The sequence below is a fragment of the Bombina bombina genome, chromosome 1 (genome assembly GCF_027579735.1).
Source record: "Bombina bombina isolate aBomBom1 chromosome 1, aBomBom1.pri, whole genome shotgun sequence".
Classification (NCBI taxonomy): Eukaryota; Metazoa; Chordata; class Amphibia; order Anura; family Bombinatoridae; genus Bombina; species Bombina bombina.
This window is the reverse complement of record NC_069499.1, coordinates 503,648,107-503,670,906: the sequence shown is the minus strand read 5'-3', so window position 1 is coordinate 503,670,906 and position 22,800 is coordinate 503,648,107. Positions and strand designations below refer to the sequence as shown.

The 22,800-nt window shown below is 40.7% G+C and overlaps 1 protein-coding gene across 4 annotated transcripts in view; it reads left to right on the top strand.

The window, feature by feature from the left end:
* Positions 1-22,800, top strand: part of LOC128645539 (putative methyltransferase DDB_G0268948) — a 52,285-nt gene that overhangs the window by 2,352 nt on the left and 27,133 nt on the right. For all 4 annotated transcript variants that reach the window (XM_053698583.1, XM_053698586.1, XM_053698587.1 and 1 more), the window contains exon 2: positions 11,876-12,003. In XM_053698583.1, the coding sequence (XP_053554558.1) occupies positions 11,893-12,003 (111 nt within the window). In that variant the 5' untranslated portion in view covers positions 11,876-11,892. The remainder of the gene's footprint in view (positions 1-11,875; positions 12,004-22,800) is intronic.

Sequence of the window (22,800 nt, the reverse complement as noted above, 5' to 3'; positions counted from 1 at the left end):
TGTTGGTTAAGGCAGTGTTTTTCAATCAGTGTGCCGTAGCACACTAGTGTGCCGTGAGAGATCCTCAGGTGTGCCGTGGCTGACAACAGTGCGGGGGTGTCCCTCTTTCAAATTTTGAAATATTGGGAGGTATGTGACAGGCTCATCAGGCATCATTTACAACCATGACATTGACATTCATTCCCAGACAATCATTATGATTGTTTGTAAAAGAATGTCAATATGTCATGTATAGTTTGTAGTAGGCATGGCATGACAGCACAGTACAGTGTGTGTGTGTGTATATACAGTATGTGTGTGTATATATATATATATATATCCTGTATTAGGCTACAATGTGTCATTTTGTAAAATTTTGGGATGGTGGTGTGCCGTAGGATTTTTTAATGTAAAAAAGTGTGCCACAGCAAAAAAAAGGTTGCAAATCACTGGGTTAAGGCATGTCTGTTATTTTCAGAAAGCATAATTTTGAGTAGTTTTAAAAAATGTGTCTTATGGTTAGATTTGTTTATTCGTATACATTTTCTGCATGCATTGTAAGATGGTGTGCAAAGTGACACAAATAAATTCTATCTTCTAATTTAAAAGCAATGCGTTCAAAAGCCTAAAAATGGTTAAAGCACAGGGATGTGAAATGGCTCAGCAGTGAAGGGATTATTTACTGTGAGCTATACAGAAGCAAGGTGAGCTGTAGTCATAGTAAGTGCTGCAAAATGCCTTCATGATCTAGACCAGTGTTTTTCAACCAGTGTGCCGTGAGAGACCCTCAGGTGTGCCGCGGCAGACTGACAACAGTGCGGGGGTGTCCCTCTTTCAAATTTTGAAATATTGGGAGGTATGTGACAGGCTCATCAGACATCATTTACAACCATGACATTGACATTCATTAACAGACAATCGTTATGATTGTTTGTGAATGAATGTCCATATGTCATGTATAGTTTGTAGGAGGCATGACAGCACAGTACAGTGTGTGTGTGTATATATATATATATATATATATATATATATCCTGTATTTGGCTACAATGTGTGATTTTGTAAAATTTTGCGATGGTGGTGTGCCACAGGATTTTTTAATGTAAAAAAGTGTGCCACGGCAAAAAAAATGTTGCAAATCACTGATCTAGACACCAACATTATTGCATTGGGGAAGAATATTTGAAAAGCACCAAAAGGCAATCATGGCTAGTATAATTTAACATAACTATTTCTTACCCTTTAGAATAAACTCAACATGTTGGGCGATCATATCCCTTTAAAATAGTATGGACAAATAGGTAATGCTGGTTTTTCTTTTCCAGTTTCACCTTACTCTTCTGACACTATAATTGATAAGGATGGTATTTTTTACTTTACTCGTCCCTGATAGTATAAAGGAAGGTGCAGCTTTCAATGTACAAATAATATCATCGAAATTAATATACAGAGACCGCTCTAACAGCACAGACTTTGTACAATTTTTATTTTGTAATTTGTTTTATTTTTATTGTTGGTGTTGTTTAGAAACAGCTGCTATACTTAAAGGGATATGTACCTCAAATTATTTATTTTATGATTCAGACAGAGCTAGCAATTGTCACCATTAATGTGTAGTAACTGGCTATATCATAAGGATATGTGTGTAAAGATGTAATAGGAAAATACTTTGTGTTAGAACACTGTTGCTTGCATATACAGGCGTACCTCAGAGATATTGCGGGTTTGGTTCCGGACCACCTAAATAAAGTGAATATAGCAATATAGTGAGTCACACTAATTTGTTTGTTTCCCAGTGCATATAAAAGTTATATTTACACTATAATGTAGTCTATCAAGTGTGCACTAACATTATGTCTAAAAGAAAACTATGTATATACCTGAATTAAAAAATACTTTATTGAAAAAAATGCTAACCGTAACCATAATCTGAACCTTCAGTGAGTCATAATGTTTTTGCTTGTGGTGTGTGTCTATGTATATAGATGTGTATACACTGTGTCCACAATTATTAGGCAAGTTGTGTTTTTGAGGATTAATTTCATTATTGAACAACTAAAGTGCTCTTGGTCAATCCAAAATGTTAATAAAACTCAAATCTGAATATTTAAGAAAGTAAAAGGGAGGTTTTGGCTTTCTTAGGAGAATATCTATGTGTGCACAATTATTGGGCAACTACAGGTGAAACTTGAAAAATTAGAATATTGTGCAAAAGTTCATTTATTTCACTAATGCAACTTAAAAGATGAAACTAATATATGAGACTCATTACATGCAAAGCAAGATAGTTCAAGCCATGATTTGTCATAATTGTGGTTTACAGCTCATGAAAATCCCAAATCCACAATCTCAGAAAATTAGAATATTACATGCAATCAATAAAACAAGGATTGTACATACAACAATATCAGGACCTCTGAAAAGTATAAGCATGCATACTGTATGCACTCAGTACTTGGTTTGGGCCCATTTTGCAGCAATTACTGCCTCAATGCGGCGTGGCATGGAAGCTATCAGCATGTGGCACTGCTGAGGTGTTATGGAAGACCAGGATGCTTCAATAGTGGCCTTCAGCTCTTCTGCATTGTTCGGTCTCATGTCTCTCATCTTTCTCTTGGCAATGCCCCATAGATTCTCTATGGGGTTCAGGTCAGGCGAGTTTGCTGGCCAATCAAGCACATTAATCCAACGGTCATTGAACCAGGTTTTGGTGCTTTTGGCAGTGTGGGCAGGTGCCAAGTCCTGCTGGAAAATGAAGTCAGCATCCCCATAGAGCATGTCTGCGGAAGGAAGCATGAAGTGCTCCAAAATCTCCTGGTAGATGGCTGCGTTGACCCTGGACTTAATGAAGCACAGTGGGCCAACACCAGCAGATGACATGGGTTCCCAAATCAACACAGACTGTGGAAACTTCACACTGGACTAAAAGCATCTTGCAGTGTGTGCCTCTCCATTCTTCCTCCATACTCTGGGTCCTTGGTTTCCAAATGAGATGCAAAATTTGCTCTCATCAGAAAAGAGGACTTTGGACCACTGAGCAACAGACCAGGTCTGTTTTTCTTTAGCCCAGGTAAGACGCTTCTGATGTTGTTTGTTGTTCAGGAGTGGCTTGACAAGAGGAATACGATATTTGAAGCCCATGTCCAGGATCTGTCTGTGTGTGGTGGCTCTTGATGCACTGACTCCAGCCTCAGTCCACTCCTTGTGAAAGTCCCCAACACTTTTGAATGGCCTTTTCCTGACAATCCTCTCCAGGCTGCTGTCATCCCTGCTGCTTGTGCACCTTTTTCTTCCACACTTTTCCCTTCCACATAACTTTCTATTAATGTGCTTTGATACAGCACTTTGGGAACATCCAACTTCTTTTGCAATTACCTTTTGAGGCTTTCGCTCCTTATGGAGGGTGTCAATGATGGTTTTCTGCACAACTGTCAGGTCAGCAGTCTTTCCCATGATTGTGATTCCTACTGAACCAGGCTGAGAGACCATTTAAAGGTTAAGGAACCATTTGCAGGTGTTATGGCTTAATTAGCTGATTCGAGTGGGACACTTTGAGCCTAGCATATTGCACCTTTTCACAATATTCTAATTTTCTGAGATTGTGGATTTGGGGTTTTCATGAGCCGTAAGCCATAATCATCACAATTATGACAAATTACGGCTTGAACTATCTTGCTTTGCATGTAATGAGTCTATCTCATATATTAGTTTCACCTTTTAAGTTGCATTAGTGAAATAAATGAACTTTTGCATGATATTCTAATTTTTCGAGTTTCACCTGTATTAAAGTGCAGAATTATGCAACTAAATGAAAAACGAACATTTTCCCATTTCACTTTTTTATTTTTATATGTTAAAGTGAGAATAATAAATAAACAACTCAAAATTTACAAATAAACATTTCTGACATTTCCAAAAAAAAAATCTGTGACCAATTTAGCAGCCCATCTTTCTCCTGTTAAGTGTAGTCAGTCCACGGGTCATCCATTACTTATGGAATATATCTCTTCCTAACAGGAAACTGCAAGAGAATTACCCAGCAGAGCTGCTATATAGCTCCTCCCCTCACATATCATACTCAGTCATTTTCTTGCAGCCTAACTAAAAAGGAAGCTGTGAGAGATCTGTGGTGTTTTTTTAACTTAGTTTATTTCTACAATCAAAAGTTTGTTATTTTTAAATGGCACCGGAGTGTGCTGTTTATTCTCAGGCAGCATTAGAAGAAGAATCTGCCTGGGTTTTTTTCTATGGTCTTAGCAGACGTAACTAAGATCCACTGTCTGTTTCTCATCTGAGGAGTAAGGTAACTTCAGAGAAGGGGAATAGCATGCAGGGCTCCCCTGCAACAAATGAGGTATGTGCAGTAATTTATTTTCTGAGGAATGGAATTGACTGAGAAAATACTGCTGATACCATTGTAAAGTAAGTTCAGCCTTAAATGCAGTGATAGCGACTGGTATCAGGCTGATGTGTGTGTGTGTACACTGAATGAATTTTTCTAAGGAATGGAATTGACTCTGAAAATACTGTTAATACTGAAATAATGTATGAGCCTTAACTGCAGTAAAAACGACTGATAGCAGGCTTATTAATAATAATACATAACTTTCAAATGTATGTTTAAAACGTTTACTGGCTTGTTAATCGTTTTTGTGAGGTACTTGGTGATAAAACTTATTAGGGCATGATTTTTACCACATGGCCATTTTTGTTTTCTGCATAGAAACAGTTTCTGAGCTTCCCCACTGTTGTAATATGAGTGGGAGGGGCCTATTTTAGCGCTTTTTTTGCGCAGTAAAAATTCAGTCACAATCTGTCTACTTCATCCTCCATGATCCAGATCGTCTCTAGAGAGCTCAGGGGTCTTCAAAATCCATTTTGAGGGAGGTAATCAGGCACAGCAGTCCTGTGACAGTGTATTTGACTGTGAGAAAAACGTTAATTATATAATTGTTATCCGTTTTTGGGTACTAAGGGGTTAATCATCCATTTGCTGGTGGGTGCAATCCTTTGCTAACTTAATACATTTACTGTGAAAATTTGGTTGCTATAACTATTTTGGTCATTGTTATTTCAACTGTGTCAGTTTTTCTGTGCTTCTTAAAGGCACAGTAACGTTTTTTATATTGCTTGTAAATTAATTTTGAAAAGTATTTCCAAGTTTGCTAGTCTCATTGCTAGTTTGTTTAAACATGTCTGACTCAGATGAATCTCTTTGTTCACTATGTTTAAAGGCCAATGTGGAGCCCAATAGAAATTTGTGTACTAATTGCATTGATGCTACTTTAAATAAAAGTCAATTTTTACATGTAAAGAAATTATCACCAGACGACGAGGGGGAAGTTATGCCGACTAACTCTCCTCAAGTGTCAGTACCTTCGCCTCCCGCTCAGGAGGTGCGTGATTTTGTGGCGCCAAGTACATCAGGGAGGCCCTTACAAATCACTTTGCAAGACATGGCTACTGTTATGACAGAAGTATTATCTAAGTTGCCAGAATTAAGAGGCAAGCGCGATAGCTCTGGGTTAAGGATAGAGCGTGCGGATGAGATGAGAGCCATGTCAGATACTGCGTCACAGTTTGCAGAACGTGAGGACGGAGAGCTTCATTCTGTGGGTGACGGTTCTGATCCAGGGAGACTGGATTCAGAGATTTCCAATTTTAAATTTAAGCTAGAGAACCTCCGCACATTGCTAGGGGAGGTATTAGCGGCTCTGAATGATTGTAACACGGTTGCAATTCCAGAGAAATTATGTAGGTTGGATAGATACTATGCGGTACCGGTGTGTACTGACGTATTTCCTATACCAAAAAGGCTTACAGAGATTATTAGCAAGGAGTGGGATAGACCGGGTGTGCCTTTTACCCCTCCTCCCATATTTAGGAAAATGTTTCCTATTGACGCCACCACACGAGACTTATGGCAGACGGTCCCTAAGGTGGAGGGAGCAGTTTCTACTTTAGCTAAGCGTACCACTATCCCGGTGCAGGATAGTTGTGCCTTTTCAGATCCAATGGATAAAAAATTAGAGGGTTACCTTAAGAAAATGTTTGTTCAACAAGGTTTTATTTTACAGCCCCTCGCATGCATTGCGCCTGTCACTGCTGCGGCAGCATTCTGGTTTGAGTCTCTGGAAGAGGCCATTCGCTCAGCTCCATTGGATGAAATAATCAACAAGCTTAAGACACTTAAGCTAGCTAACGCATTTGTTTCTGATGCCGTTGTGCATTTAACCAAACTTACGGCTAAGAACTCCGGATTCGCCATCCAAGCGCGCAGAGCGCTATGGCTTAAATCCTGGTCAGCTGACGTGACTTCTAAATCTAAATTGCTTAATATTCCTTTCAAAGGACAGACCTTATTCGGGCCCGGCTTGAAAGAAATTATTGCTGACATTACGGGAGGTAAGGGCCATGCTCTACCTCAGGACAGGGCCAAATCAAAGGCCAAACAGTCTAATTTTCGTGCCTTTCGTAACTTCAAGGCAGGAGCAGCATCAACTTCCTCAGCTCCAAAACAGGAAGGAGCTGTTGCTCGTTACAGACAGGGCTGGAAAGTTAACCAGTCCTGGAACAGGGGCAAGCAGGCCAAGAAACCTGCTGCTGCCCCCAAAACAGCATGAAGAGAGGGCCCCTATCCAGAAACGGATCTAGTGGGGGGCAGACTTTCTCTCTTCGCCCAGGCTTGGGCAAGAGATGTCCAGGATCCCTGGGCGTTGGAGATCATATCTCAGGGATATCTCCTGGACTTCAAAATTTCTCCTCCACGGGGGAGATTTCATCTTTCAAGGATATCAGCAAACCAAATAAAGAAAGAGGCGTTTCTACGCCGTGTACAAGACCTCTTACTAATGGGGGTAATCCACCCAGTTCCGCGGACGGAACACGGGCAGGGATTCTATTCAAACCTATTTGTGGTTCCCAAGAAAGAGGGAACCTTCAGGCCAATCTTGGACTTAAAAATCCTAAACAAATTTCTAAGAGTTCCATCATTCAAAATGGAAACTATTCGAACCATCCTTCCCATGATCCAAGAGGGTCAGTACATGACCACAGTGGATCTAAAGGATGCCTACCTTCACATACCGATTCACAAGGACCATTACCGGTATCTGAGATTTGCCTTCCTAGACAGGCATTACCAGTTGTAGCTCTTCCCTTCGGATTAGCTACGGCTCCAAGAATCTTTACAAAAATTCTAGGATCACTTCTGGCGGTACTAAGACCGCGAGGCATAGCGGTGAATCCGTACCTAGACGACATTCTGATACAAGCGTCAAGTTTTCAAACTGCCAAGTCTCATACAGAGATAGTTCTGGCATTTCTGAGGTCGCATGGGTGGAAGGTGAACGTGGAAAAGAATTCTCTATTACCACTTACAAGAGTTCCCTTTCTAGGGACTCTTATAGATTTTGTAGAGATGAAAATTTACCTGACAGAGGCCAGGTTATTAAAACTTCTAAATGCTTGCCGTGTCCTTCACTCCATTCCACACCCGTCAGTAGCTCAGTGCATGGCAGTAATCGGCTTAATGGTAGCGGCAATGGACATAGTACCATTTGCGCGCCTGCATCTCAGACCGCTGCAATTGTGCATGCTAAGTCAGTGGAACGGGGATTACTCAGACTTGTCCCCCCTACTAAATCTGGATCAAGAGACCAGAGATTCTCTTCTATGGTGGCTTTCTCGGCCACATCTGTCCAAGGGGATGACCTTTCGCAGGCCAGATTGGACGATTGTAACAACAGACGCCAGCCTTCTAGGCTAGGGAGCAGTCTGGAATTCCCTGAAAGCTCAGGGATTATGGACTCAGGAGGAGAAACTCCTCCCAATAAATATTCTGGAGTTAAGAGCAATATTCAATGCTCTCCTAGCTTGGCCTCAGTTAGCGACTCTGAGGTTCATTAGATTTCAGTCGGACAACATCACAACTGTGGCTTACATCAACCATCAAGGGGGAACCAGAAGTTCCCTAGCGATGTTGGAAGTCTCAAAGATAATTCGCTGGGCAGAGTCTCACTCTTGCCACCTGTCAGCGATCTACATCCCAGGCGTGGAGAACTGGGAGGCGGATTTTCTAAGTCGCCAGACTTTTCATCCGGGGGAGTGGGAACTTCATCCGGAGGTCTTTGCTCAACTGATTCGTCGTTGGGGCAAACCAGATCTGGATCTCATGGCGTCTCATTAGAACGCCAAGCTTCCTTGTTACGGATCCAGGTCCAGGGACCCGGGAGCGGTGCTGATAGATGCTCTGACAGCCCCTTGGGTCTTCAACATGGCTTATGTGTTTCCACCATTCCCGATGCTTCCACCGTGGTCTCTGCCTCTGAGACAGGACCTTCTAATTCAGGGTCCTTTCAAACATCCAAATCTAATTTCTCTGAGGCTGACTGCATGGAGATTGAACGCTTGATTCTATCAAAGCGTGGCTTCTCGGAGTCGGTTATTGATACCTTAATACAGGCTAGGAAGCCTGTTACCAGAAAAATTTACCATAAGATATGGCGTAAATATTTACATTGGTGCGAATCCAAGAGTTACTCATGGAGTAAGGTTAGGATTCCTAGGATATTGTCCTTTCTACAAGAGGGTTTAGAAAAGGGCTTATCTACTAGTTCGTTAAAGGGACAGATTTCTGCTCTGTCTATTCTTCTACACAAACGTCTGGCTGAAGTTCCAGACGTTCAGGCTTTCTGTCAGGCTTTAACTAGGATTAAGCCTGTGTTTAAGTCTGTTGCTCCGCCGTGGAGCTTAAACTTAGTTCTTAATGTTCTTCAAGGCGTTCCATTTGAACCCCTTCATTCCATTGATATCAAGCTGTTATCTTGGAAAGTTCTGTTTTTGATGGCTATTTCCTCGGCTCGAAGAGTCTCTGAGTTATCTGCCTTACATTGTGATTCTCCTTATCTGATTTTTCATTCAGACAAGGTAGTCCTGCGTACTAAACCTGGGTTCTTACCTAAGGTAGTTACTAACAGGAATATAAATCAAGAGATTGTTGTTCCATCTCTGTGTCCTAACCCTTCTTCAAAGAAGGAACGACTTTTGCATAATCTGGACGTAGTCCGTGCCCTGAAATTCTATTTGCAGGCAACTAAGGATTTTCGTCAAACTTCTTCCCTGTTTGTCGTTTACTCTGGACAGAGGAGAGGTCAAAAGGCTTCGGCTACCTCTCTCTCTTTTTGGCTTCGTAGCATAATACGCTTAGCCTATGAGACTGCTGGACAGCAGCCTCCTGAAAGGATTACAGCTCATTCTACTAGAGCTGTGGCTTCCACCTGGGCCTTTAAAAATGAGGCCTCTGTTGAACAGATTTGCAAGGCTGCGACTTGGTCTTCGCTTCACACTTTTTCAAAATTTTACAAATTTGACACTTTTGCTTCGTCGGAGGCTATTTTTGGGAGAAAGGTACTTCAGGCAGTGGTTCCTTCTGTTTAATGTTCCTGCCTTGTCCCTCCCTTCATCCGTGTACTTTAGCTTTGGTATTGGTATTCCATAAGTAATGGATGACCCGTGGACTGACTACACTTAACAGGAGAAAACATAATTTATGCTTACCTGATAAATTCCTTTCTCCTGTAGTGTAGTCAGTCCACGGCCCGCCCTGTTTTTATGGCAGGTCTAAATTTTAATTAAACTCCAGTCACCACTGTACCCTATGGTTCCTCCTTTCTCGTCTGCTTTGGTCGAATGACTGAGTATGATATGTGAGGGGAGGAGCTATATAGCAGCTCTGCTGGGTAATTCTCTTGCAGTTTCCTGTTAGGAAGAGATATATTCCATAAGTAATGGATGACCCGTGGACTGACTACACTACAGGAGAAAGGAATTTATCAGGTAAGCATAAATTATGTTTTTCAATAACAGTCATAAGCCTTTGATCCATGGAGTCTGTCAGATTCTTGAACTGTTGACGATCAACTTTTTGTGCAGAAGCAACCACAGCCTTCCAGACACTGTTCAGAGAGGTGTTCTGTTTTCCTTCACCGTAAATCTCCCTTTAAGAAGGGCCCACAAGTTCTCAATAGGGTTTAGGTCAGGTGAGGAAGGGGGCCATGTCATTATTCTTTCATCTTTTAAGGCCTTTACTGGCTAGCCACGCAGTGGAGTACTTCGATGCATGCAATGGAGCATTGTCCTGCATAAATATCATGGTCTTCTTGAAAGATGCAGACTTTTTCCTGTACTACTGCTTGAAGAAAGTGTTTTCTAAAAACTGTCAGTAAGTTTGGGAGTTGATTATAAGTCCATCTTCAACCTGAAAAGGTCCAACTAGCTCATCTTTAATAATACCAGCCCACACAAGTACCCTACCTCCACCTTGCTGGCGTCTGAGTCAAAGTAGAGCTCTGTGCCCGTTACTGATCCAGCCACAGGCCCATCCATCTGATCCGTCAAGAGTCACTATCATCTCATCAGTTTATAAAACTTTTGAAAATTCTGTTCAGATATTTCTTGTCCCAGTGTTGACGTTCTAACGTATTTGTCTTGTTCAGTAGTGGTCGTGTTTAAGCCTTCCTTACCTTGGCCATGTCTCTGAGCACTGAACACCTTGTAGTTCTGGGCACTTGAGGTAGGTTGCAGTTCTGGTATATGACAGCACTGGAGGATAATGGGTTCCTGGTAGCTTCACATTTGATTATTCTCAAATCGACAGTTAATTTGCGTCTTTTTTTTCTTAAAGGGATACTAACCCCATATTGTTTCATGATTCAGATAGAGCATGCAATTTTAAGAAACTTTCTAATTTACTCCTATTATCAATTTTTCTTTGTTCTCATGTTATCTTGATTTGAAAAAGCAGTAATAAAAGGTTAGGAGCCGGCCCATTTTTAGTTCAGCACCTTGGTAGAGCTTGCTGATTGGTTTGCTACATTTAGCCGCAAATCAGCAAGTGCTACCCAGGTGCTGAACAAAAAATGGTCCGGCTCTAAAGCTTACAGTACTGCTTTTTTCAAATCAAGATAGCATGAGAACATAGAAAAATTGATAATAGGAGTAAACTAGAAAGGTGCTTAAAATCTCATGCTCTATCTGAATCATGAAAGAAAAAAATTGGGTTTAGCATCCCTTTAACACGTTTCTTGTGACCTTGTTGACTATTTGCAACAAAACGCTTGATGATTCTGTGATCACGCCCCAATATCTTAGCAATTTAAAGAGTGCTGCATCCTTCTGAAAGACTTTTTACAATTTTTGACTTTTCAGAGTCAGTTAAATCTCTTTTTGTCCCATTTTGCCTGAGGAAAAGAAGCTGCCTAATAATTATGCACACCTTGATATAGGGTGTTGATCTCCTAAGGCCACACCCTCCCTCATTACACAAATACACATCACCTGATATGCTTAAATCCAATAAGCATTCAAGTTTATACAGCTTGGAGTTGGACAATACGCATAAAAATTATGATGATTTGGTCAAAATACTCACTTGCCTAATATTTGTGCATACAGGGTATATGTGTATCCATGTGTATATTCGTGCATATATGTTGGAAAAATGGCGCAGATAGACTTGCTAGAAAAAGGGTTGCCACAAACCTTCAAATTGTAAAAAGAGCAATATCTGTGAAGCGCAAAAAAATGAGGTGTGGCTGTAACTGTAAGGGCTCAGCTCCAGAGCAGCAATGCTCTCCTGATCTTGAGATGAGAATGGCCTGGGAGCTGTTTATGAGCTGTATATGTGTGTAGCAGCCAATCGCCAGTTGTGTTCAGTTTAGGATCTTGTGTTCAGTTTAGGATCAGTTAGTATTGTTGCTCCAGAGCGGACTTTAACTATGTATTTAACTAATTTGTGAGCCTTCTATTCTAAAAGAAAAATGGTTTTAGTGATTTATAGTAATACAATAGCTACTTTTATGGATGAAAACTAAACCAATCCTTTTTCCCCTTCTAAGTACTGCTTGAATGCAAGATGGCTACAAGATTGTTTGAGGGTAAAGGACATGCATCTGTCTACAAAAAATACAGATTCTCTCCTCCACAGGAGATCCAAGACTTGATATTCAACTACCTGGGAGAGCGGGTAAGGAACCTGTTAAAGCATCTATATAGCAAAAGAGAAACGCTAGAGGAGACAATATAGTCAGCTGCAGTTTAATATAATGATAGTGAAAATAAGGCTGAAAGGAGAAAATATCTTCTACTTTCTTCCTATTTGTAGTGTCTGTGAAGCTACATATAATTTCCTGAGCAGGCACTTGGCTTACAGTCTTTCATTTGTGCATTTATAATGAAACATTAATAATGAACATTAAATATTTGTAACATATGTAAATAAGCAACATCTGTTTGATCCATTGTATTTGGTTAAAAGTGTTCATTAAAAAAAACATTGTTTTTTCTCTTGTTCATAAAGTTGGTGTTTTTTCCTTTTTTGTTTTTTTTTGTTTACTGTAGAAATAACCTTTAAAATGACAGTAACCTCCAAATGTAATTCTCCATAACATGCTGTCCTATCTTTGTTTGCACGGCATATGTGATAAAAGATTCCCACACTAGAGTTAAAGGGACAGTCAACACCAGAATTTTTGTTGTTTTAAAAGATAGATAATACCTTTATTACCCATTCCCCAGTTTTGCATAACCAACACTGTTTATATTAATATACTTTTTACCTCTGTGATTAACTTGTATCTAAGCATCTTCTGACAGCCCCCTGATCACATGACATTTTATTTATTATCTATTGACTTTGATTTTAGCCAATTAGTGCAGTGTCTGCCACAATCCAAGGGCGTGATCACAATGTTATCTATATGGCTGACATGAACTAGCTCTCCCCTGTTGCTAAAAGCAAATAAAAAAGCATGTGATAAGAGGCGGCCTTCAAGGGCTTAGAAATTATCATATGAGCCTTTCTAGGTTTAGCTTTCAACTAAGAATACCAAGAGAACAAAGCAAAATTGGTGATAAAAGCAAATTGGAAAGTTGTTTAAAATGACATGCCCTATTTGAAACATGAACGTTTTTTTCGGACTTGACTGTCCCTTTAAACATTGATTTGTATAGTTGGTGATTTTTTTTATTATTTGACAGTGTTTATTCCCAGTTTGGATTTTTTTTAATATATTGCAATTGACTTGAGTGAGTGCTTTGAATAACACTTCTCAGTTTCTGATATTTTGGAATTCTGTAAGTATCTGCAGATTAGACATTGCATACTTCCCATATTTTGTAGAGGATATATTACTTATCAAAAGGTTTAGATAGCTGTAAAATATATATTTTTTTAAGCCCAAAGAGGACATCAAATAATTTGTACACATTTTGTTCTACAGTGAGGAAATAAATGATGAATTTATATTAAATAGTTTTAATCAATTGCAGTAGAAGTATACTGTTAATGTGATGGTAAATAATGCAGCTTTCCATCAAGGTAATGCAATTAACATTAATATAGTATTGAATAGACTATTTTTTATTAAGAAATAATAATGTGATATATAATATGTGATATAAAATAAATTATCTCCTCCCAGCTCTTATTTTGCCCCGCCCCCAACCTAACCTGCTGTAGTGTAATAACGGTAGGTCCCACCCTCTTATACATGGGATTGAATGCATTCACCAGGCATATGATAAACAGTAAAACTCATAAAATGACTTCCAGTGTTCTTTACACTGCGGCTTTACATTGGCTGTGCAGGTTGCTAATTGACAGCTGAAAACAACATGTTTTAAAGCGGAGCAGGCAGCAGAGACCATAAAAGAGGGTAGAAATAACTCAATTATAACTCAAATATTTGCATGCAATTGTTTTTTTGTTTTTGTTTTTTTAAATAGACATTTCTTGAATATCTTTGATTTACCTTTAGCTTCATGTGTTATTTGTAAACTACTAACCTTTACTATAACATTACGTATTACAGGCACAAATCCCCAAATCTGGAATTCCAAAATCCAAACTTTTTAATTAATATATTTTAAAAATAAAATCAAATTAAGCATTACTATTTTCCCTGTTTGTAAGTCACAATCTTCTCTGCCAGTGTTTTTTTTTTTTCTTTTTAAAGACACAATGAGTCCACAGATTTCATCCTTACTTGTGGGATTACGCCTCCTGGTCAGCAGGAGGAGGCAAAGAGCCCCACAGCAGAGCTGTATATATAGCTCCTCCCTTCCCTCCCACTCCAGTCATTCTCTTTGCCTGCGTTAGTGATAGGAAGAGGTAAAGTGAGGTGTTAGTTTAGATTCTTCAGTCAAGAGTTTGTTATTTTAAAATGGTACCAGCGACTGCTATTTTATCAAGGGTGTAGCCGTATTCCTTGTTAGTCTCTAGAGTAGAGCTACAGGTGGCTTTAAGGCAATGGGAACTGGTGGGACTTAACTCTCACTGCGCCTCCCATACTGTGTGCATCCCTTCTTATGATGGTCTTAGCAGATATTAACTAAGGCCTTATCTGTATCCACAGGGCTGGGAGAGGGAGAAGCCCTCTGGACCCTGTGAGAACTATCATGCTGTCGCACAGCAGCAAGGTAAGTGCAGTCTTTATTTCTGGGCAATATATATATCTCAGAAGCGACTATGCCCTTATATTTTTAATGGTGGGGGAGATGGGGTCCTTTTTATGAAAGACCTTTCCTTTTGAGCAGCTAGTGGTGTCACATGTTTCAGGATAACCAACGCTGTTTTCTCAGTTATACCGGGGGGGGGGCATGGATTCTTTTTTAATAGTAAGAGAGCTCTCCTATTAGTTACTGGCTTTAGGTGTGGGCAATGACGCTGGGGATTTTTTGACCAGAGCTTTTATTCAAACTGAAAGGTTCCGCTACAGGGCTTACATTGTTTGTGTTTTGTGTGCAACATGTAAATAATGTTAATGGAGCAGCGCAGTACTTTATTTTAACTTTCCTTATGGTTTTGAGTACCGCCCACGAAGAGCGGGGTTAACTTTGGCGCGTTCTGTCTAAGTAAACCCGCGCAGTGATTTTGTTCCAGAGTTCCGCTGCTCCAGTGACCTGCTTTGCTTAGCAAGCTACAGAGACCGCATGGCTAGATAACAGGCGGTCTTTAATATCAGTGACAGGATCGGGAATCTTGCTAACCTGGTCGGTGTACTGTGGGGGCAGGTAGGCGCCTTAGCAGAGCTGTTGAGGCGAAAAGAGGTGGTTTTTTTTGTACTATCTAGATATTGCATAGCAATTGATTGTCACATTTTACTGTGCAGAAAAATTATAGACGTTTTATTTTTTAAAAGCACATTACTCGGTTAAAGTTTCACAACAACCTGTTATATTAATGTTTATAACCTTATATTTTTTCTTGGACCTTATACAGGTAGCCCTCAGTTTACGCCGGGGTTAGGTTCCAGAAGGAATGGTTGTAAATCGAAACCGTTGTAAATTGAAACCCAGTTTATAATGTAGGTCAATGGGAATTGAGGGAGATAGGTTCCCGGCCCCTCTCAAAATTGGCATAAGTAACACCTAATACATTATTTTTAAAGATTTGAAATGAAGACTTTAAATGCTAAACAGCATTATAAACCTAATAAAATAATCATACAACACAGAATATATAATTAAACTAAGTTTAATGAACAAAAACATTTGCTAAACCGCATTATAAACCTAATAAAATAATCACACAACACAGACTTCACTTGCATTTTTCTGCAAACAGTTCTTTCTATGCATTCCAATTTGGACTGATTTATAGACGGGAAGATCTTGTTCCTTTGAAATCTGCTTGATAGCTCAGGTCTGGTTAAACTGATTAATTTCAGCTTGCTTGGCTTTGCTGCAACACAAGCGGACAGCTCCACATACTAGCTATTTTAATAAATGCACTGCTTCTCAATGCTTTTCAATAGCAGTCACATGACTGAAAAAAGGTTGTTATTCTGAAATGGTGTAAATTGAACCGTTGTAAAACGAGGGCCACCTGTATTATAATTTCATTATTTAAAAGGGTCAAGACCAATTTTTGTATCATGGATGCAGAAGAAATTCAAAATGTTACGTGTTCCATGTGTTTGAATGCCAATGTGGAACCCCCTGTTACTTTTTGTCCCTCATGTGTTGAGAGGCCTTACACTATAGAGATCAAATTGTATTTGATAAAAGGTTGCCTAAAGCTGATGCTTCTCAGGAATCTACAGATGAGATGCAGAGTATGCCTCAGCTGTCTCCCCAAGCATCACAGCCTTTAACGCCTGCTAAAGCGGTGCCAAGTTCCTCAGTTTCTACTGCGGTCATGTTAAAGGACATAGCTGCAGTTATGTCATCTACACTTTCTGAAGCTCTTTCTGCCTTTCCCATATTTCAAGGCAAGCGCAAAAGGAAAGAAAACCACGTGGTCAATGCGGCTTCTGATATGCTGGCGATCTCAGAGGTACCTTCCCAGGGCTCTGAGTTGGAGGGTATGGAGGTCCTATCTGAAGGTGAGCTTTCTGATTCAGGAAGTGCCTTACCCCTGAAGGATTCAGAAGTGGTTTCTTTCAGGTTCAAACTTGAACACCTCCGTTTATTATTGAGGGAGGTTTTGGTGACTCTGGACGACTGTGATTCAATAGTAGTTCCTCCAGAGAAGTTGAGTAAGTTGGACAGATATCTAGAAGTCCCTTCTTATTCTGATGTCTTTCCAGTTCCCAAGAGAACTTCAGAGATTGTTGCTAAGGAATGGGAGAGACCAGGTATTCCCTTCTCTCCTTCTCCCATTTTTAGGAAAATGTACCCTATAGCTGACACTATTAGGGATTCTTGGCAGACAGTCCCTAAGATGGAGGGTGCTATTTCAACTTTGGCTAAACTAACAACTATTCCTATTGAGACCCTATGGATAAGACGTTGGAGGGTCTCCTTAAGAAGATCTATGTTCATCAGGGGTTGCTATTATAACCGGCGGCTTGAATTGTTATGGTTACCAGTGCAGCTGCTTATTGGTTTGATGCTCTGGAAGAGTCTCTTAAGACTGAGACTTCTTTGGAAGAGATACAGGATCGGATAAAAGCTCTGACATTAGCTAATTCGTTTATTACGGATGCTTCTTTTCAGATTACTAAGTTGGCGGCTGAGTTCAGGTTTTTCTATCTTAGCACGCAGAGCCTTATGGTTGAAGTCTTGGTCTGCAGATGTGTCATCCAAGTCTAAACTTTTGGCTATTCCTTATAAGGGGAAAACCCTGTTTAGTCCTGATTTGAAAGAAATTATTTCTGACAACACGGGAGGCAAGGGTCATCTCCTCCCTCAAGATAAAAAAAATCAAAACAGAGAGGTTGACAGAGTAATTTTCGTTCCTTTTGAATCCCCTCTTCCTCTTCCTCTAAACAGAAAGGGATCTATTCACAAACCAAGTCTACCTGGAGACCCAACCAGTCTTGGAATAAGGGTAAACAATCAAGAAACCTGCGGCTGTTCCTAAGTCAGCATGAAGGGCTGGCCCCCGATCCGGGACCAGATTCTTCATCCAGGCTTGGATAAGAGACGTTCAGGATCCCTGGGAAATAGAGATAGTGTTCAGAAGTAGAGTTCAGAAATTCATCCCCCAGAGGAAGGTTTCTTCTTTCATGATTGTCTGTAGACCAGATAAAAAGAGAGGCGTTCTTATGTTGTGTAAGAGACCTCTCCTTCATGGGAGTAATCTGTCCCGTTGCACTTCAGGGACAGGGATTTTATTCAAATCTGTTTGTAGTTCCCAAAAAAGAAATTTCAGACCTATTTTAGACCTCAAGAGTCTAAACAAGTTTCTCAGAGTTCCATCTTTCAAGATGGAAACTATTCGTATAATTCTTCCATTGATCCAGGAGGGTCAATTTATGACTACAGTGGATCTAAAGGATGCATATCTTCACGTTCCTATCCACAGAGATCATCACAAGTTCCTGAGGTTTGCCTTTCTGGACAAACATTTTCAGTTTATAACTCTCCCTTTCGGTCTGGCCACGGTGCCCAGAATTTTCACAAAGGTTCTGGGGTCTCTACTGGCGGTTCTAAGACCGCAGGGCATTGCTGTGGCGCCTTATCTGGACGATATTCTGATCCAGGCATCATCTTTCCTACTAGCAAGATCTCATACCGACATTGTGTTAGCCTTCCTGAGAACTCACGGGTGGAAGGTAAATCGAGAAAAGAGTTTAATTCCTCAGACAAGGGTGCCTTTTCTGGGAACCCTGATCGACTCTGTGTCAATTAAATTTTTTCTGATGGAGGTCAGGAAGTTAAAAATTCTGAATACATGTCGAGCCCTTCAGTCCAATCCTCGGCCATCAGTGGCTCAGTGCATGGAGGCAATCGGATTGATGGTGGCGGCAATTGTCATCGTACCTTTTGCACGTTTTCATCTCAGGCCTCTGCAGCTAAGCATGCTCAGGCAATGGAATGGAGATCATACAGATTTGTCTCCTCAAATAACCCTAGATCAGGAGACAAGGGACTCTCTTCTATGGTGGTTGTCACTGGATCATCTATCCCTGGGGACATGCTTTCGCAGACCCGCGTGGGTGATTGTGACAACGGATGCCAGCCTGTTAGGATGGGGAGCAGTCTGGAGCTCCTTAAGGGCTCAATGAGTATGGACTCAAGCAGAATCTCTACTTTCTATCAACATTCTAGAGTTAAGGGCGATATTAAATGCGCTTCAAGCCTGGCCTCAGTTGGCCTCGGCCCAATTCATCAGATTTCAGTCGGACAACATAACAACAGTGGCTTACATTAATCATCAGGGAGGAACAAGGAGTTCCTTGGCGATGATGGAGGTAGCCAAAATAATTCAGTGGGTGGAGGCTCACTCTTGCCATCTGTCCGCAATCTACATCCCAGGGGTGGAAAACTGGGAGGCAGATTTTCTGAGCAGGCAGACTTTTCATTTGGGAGAGTGGGGGCTCCATCCGGAGATATTTTCAAGCCTGATTCTCAGATGGGGTTGGCCGGAGTTGGACCTTATGGCATCTCGTCAGAATGCCAAGCTTCCGAGATAAAGGTCCAGGGATCCCCAGGCCGAGTTGATAGATGCCTTGGCAGTTCCTTGGTCTTTCAACTTAGCGTATGTATTTCCCCCGTTTGCTCTCCTTCCCCGGGTGATTGCTCAAATCAAACAGGAGAGGGCGTCAGTGATCCTCATTGGTCCTGCATGGCCTCGCAGGATTTGGTATGCCGATCTGGTGGACATGTAATCTCGGCCACCGTGGAAGCTTCCATTGAGGAAGGACCTTCTCATTCAGGGTCCCTTCCATCACCCGAATCTAGTTTCTCTGCAGCTGACTGGAGATTAAACGGTTAATTTTATCTAAACAAGGTTTTTCTGATTCAGTCATAGATACTTTAATTCAGGCATGTAAGCCTGTCACTAGGAAAATTTACCATAAGATATGGCGTAAATATCTTTATTGGAGAAAGGGTTATCAGCAAGTTCCTTAAAGGGACAGATTTCTGTTTTGTCTATTTTTGTTACATAAGCGTCTGGCAGATGTTCCAGATGTGCAATCTTTTTGTCAGGCTCTGACTAGAATCAGGCCTGTATTTAGACCAATTGCTCCTCCTTGGAGTTTAAATTTAGTTCTTAGAGTTCTTCAAGGGCTTCCGTTTGAACCTATGCATTCCATAGATATTAAGTTATTATCTTGGAAAGTTTTATTTTCGGTTGCTATTTCTTCTGCTCGAAGAGTATCTGAGCTTTCGGCATTACAATATGATTCTCCTTACCTTATTTTCCATTCGGATAAGGTGGTGTTACATACAAGACCTGGTTATCTTCCTAAAGTTGTTTCTAACAAGAATATTAATCAGGAGATTGTTGTTCCTTCCTTGTGTCCTAATCTTTCTTCTAAGAAGGAAGTCTGTTACATAATTTAGACGTAGCCCGTGCTTTAAAGTTCTACTTACAAGCGACTAAGGATTTTCGACAATAGTCTTCTTTGTTTGTTATTTTTTCAGGGAAACGTAGAGGTCAGAAAGCTACGGCTACCTCTTTCTTTTTGGCTGAAGAGTATCATCCGTTTTGCATATGAGACTGCTGGACAGCAGCCTTCTGAATGAATTACGGCTCATTCCACTAGGGCTGTGGCTTCCTCATGGGCATTCAAAAATGATGCTTCTGTTGAACAGATTTGCAAGGCTGCAACTTGGTCTTCTCTTCACACTTTTTCTAAATTTTACAAATTTGATACTTTTGCCTCGGCTGAGGCTGTTTTTGGGAGGAAAGTTCTTCAAGCAGTGGTGCCTTCCGTTAAGGTTCCCTGTCTTGTCCCTCCCTTTTCATCCGTGTTCTATAGCTTTGGTATTGTATCCCACAAGTAAGGATGAAATCCGTGGACTCATTGTGTCTTTAAAAAGAAAAGAAAATTTTTGCTTACCTGATAAATTTGTTTCTTTTTACACACGATGAGTCCACGGCCCGCCCTGTTCTCTGAGACAGGTTATTCATTTTTGTAAACTTCAGACACCTCTGCACCTTGGCTTTTCCTTTCTCTTCCTAACTTCGGTCGAATGACTGGAGTGGGAGGGAAGGGAGGAGCTATATATACAGCTCTGCTGTGGTGCTCTTTGCCTCCTCCTGCTGACCAGGAGGCATAATCCCACAAGTAAGGATGAAATCTGTGGACTCATCGTGTCTAAAAAGAAACAAATTTATCAGGTAAGCATACATTTTCTTTTTTTGTGTTCTAATGCAAATGTTATATTTATTTAAAACAACACATTTTATCTTTCTGATTACAATCCTGTACTATCTTACTGAGGTTGCTAAGTATACAAAAGTATTAAAATGACATAAAACTACCTTTAGGTTGCATGTATAAGCTGTATTATGACATGTAAATATTGTCTAAATGAGATAAAACATTGTTGTTTACACTTGGTTCCACATCCCCTCTTCAGACTTTATTATTCACAGTTGCAAATATACAAATATTCCAAAATCCAACCTATTCCGAATCCAAACCTTTTTTGGTCCCAAGCAATTTGAATAAAGGGTTTCTGCACTTGTGTTATTATATATCTGAAATGTAAATAATATGATATGAAGGCTAATTTTCTAATAAGGCGAATCACATTGATGGTATATCACTGCACAGGTGCTGAGATGCGTGAGATGTAAGACAAGTGAAAAAAACATTAAATTAAAAAGTGTGAATACCTGAGTTATTATCTAGCGCTGCTAGAGTGCATTTCTAATAATGTAGTGTTTTATATAGTCATTTCCCTTATACTTCCTCTTTTGGGTGCTTTCTCTGATATTACATTTTGTGTACCTTGAATTTGTTTTCCTAAATAATATAAAAAGACAAAGAATGGGTTCATTTTTAAAGGTACATTCTAATGTAATTTTGTTATTACTGACCTGCTTTTTAATACCACACACAAAGGGGGGGTTAAACACAGAGGTAAATTATTGCTCTTGAGCTGCAAGCCCCTTTTCTGATATGCTGATTGGCTGTGTTATGATCTGCAAGGCTTACAGCGTCTAATTTTGACTTATGTGTTTGACTCGTGGGGGTGGAATAGAGTTATCTAGGATCGGTACTGGTTTCCGGTGAGAAGGCGGAGCTGAAGTTCATGCTGCTCCATGTCGCGTGTTAGCCGTTGCTAGTGATCCAAGCCTTCATTCTTTGCCCCATTTTTGCTAGACTTTGCGGGGCCAGTAGCTAGGCATAATAACGCCAGCTGGAAAGGAAACCTCTAAGGCTGTATGTGCCTGCGGGTAAACCGCTGCTGAGCAATCTTCCAAGAAGAGAAAGCCAACAAACATGTACTAAGTTTCCTGCTGACATCCTGTGCTGAGGCTAAAAATTTACCTGCTGGACTCGCTATTTTCTGCTGAGGCTGGAGTTCCGTCTGAGGCGAGGAGGAGTTCTAGATATGCGAGAGGTGGATAGTTGGAGTGGTGGAGGTGTTGACCCGGAGTGATAGCCTGGGCGGAGGATGCAATTCTTCCTATTTCCTGGAGCACGGATACGCTGAGAAAGTGAGAGCGGTGGTTACGCGGAGGGATCCGGAAGTCACGCTCTCCTAGAACAGCTGAGTCGAGGTGCCGACTGTAGCAGCCGGGTCAAGTGTTTCGTGGCCAATTGAGGTGATGGCACAGGTCTCCCAGGAATAGCGCTGCTGTGTAAGAATATTCCGGCCGAAGTTTGCCGGCCCAGAAGAGGCATTGTTTTACCGCAAGTATCAGTGGGACGCTTCTCACTCCGTATTAATTAACTGTGTCCCTAACTGTTTCTTAAACCACTTGTGTATTGGTTATCTTGGCGTGTCCCTGGCCCGCTGAAGGAGGTGGGTGGCTGGAGAATCTGCCTGAAGTGATTTTGGGACATTGCCTCATTCTGTAGGGGATACTGGAGGACTTCCCATTAATGTGTTAAACTCTGTCTGCTGGTAAAGTCAAGGTTGCATAGCAGCCCGGTAGTGCCTTTTTCTATCATAATACAAGCAGAGACCTGGTCCAAACATGGGAAGTCCTGGCTGGCGCTACAGCTGAGCATAAAAGCCCCTTCCAGGTCGAGGAGACCAGGCTTGTTTAAAAAAAAAAAAAAGAGAGAGAGATAAAGCTTATGATTTTTTTAGCCTAAGTTAGAGACGGACTGATAACCTTATTTTTCTATTTTTACAGTGGTAACATTAAGTAGTCTGCTGATTTAATTGTTTGTTGAGATATTTTCCCTTATTAATGTTAAGATTTGTATAGAAAGGATCATTTTGAGGGGTACTCATTGGTTATTGCCTTGAATATTTGTACTTGCTGAGTTTGATTATAGAAGAGTGGGGATCAACAGGTTGTTCTAAGAGTGGAGCCCAAATTAAATTTTTGTTTGTGTATATAGAGGTCACAGGCCTTAAGCACTACACACTGATTGTATTTTCACATTTTTGAGTAAAGGTACTA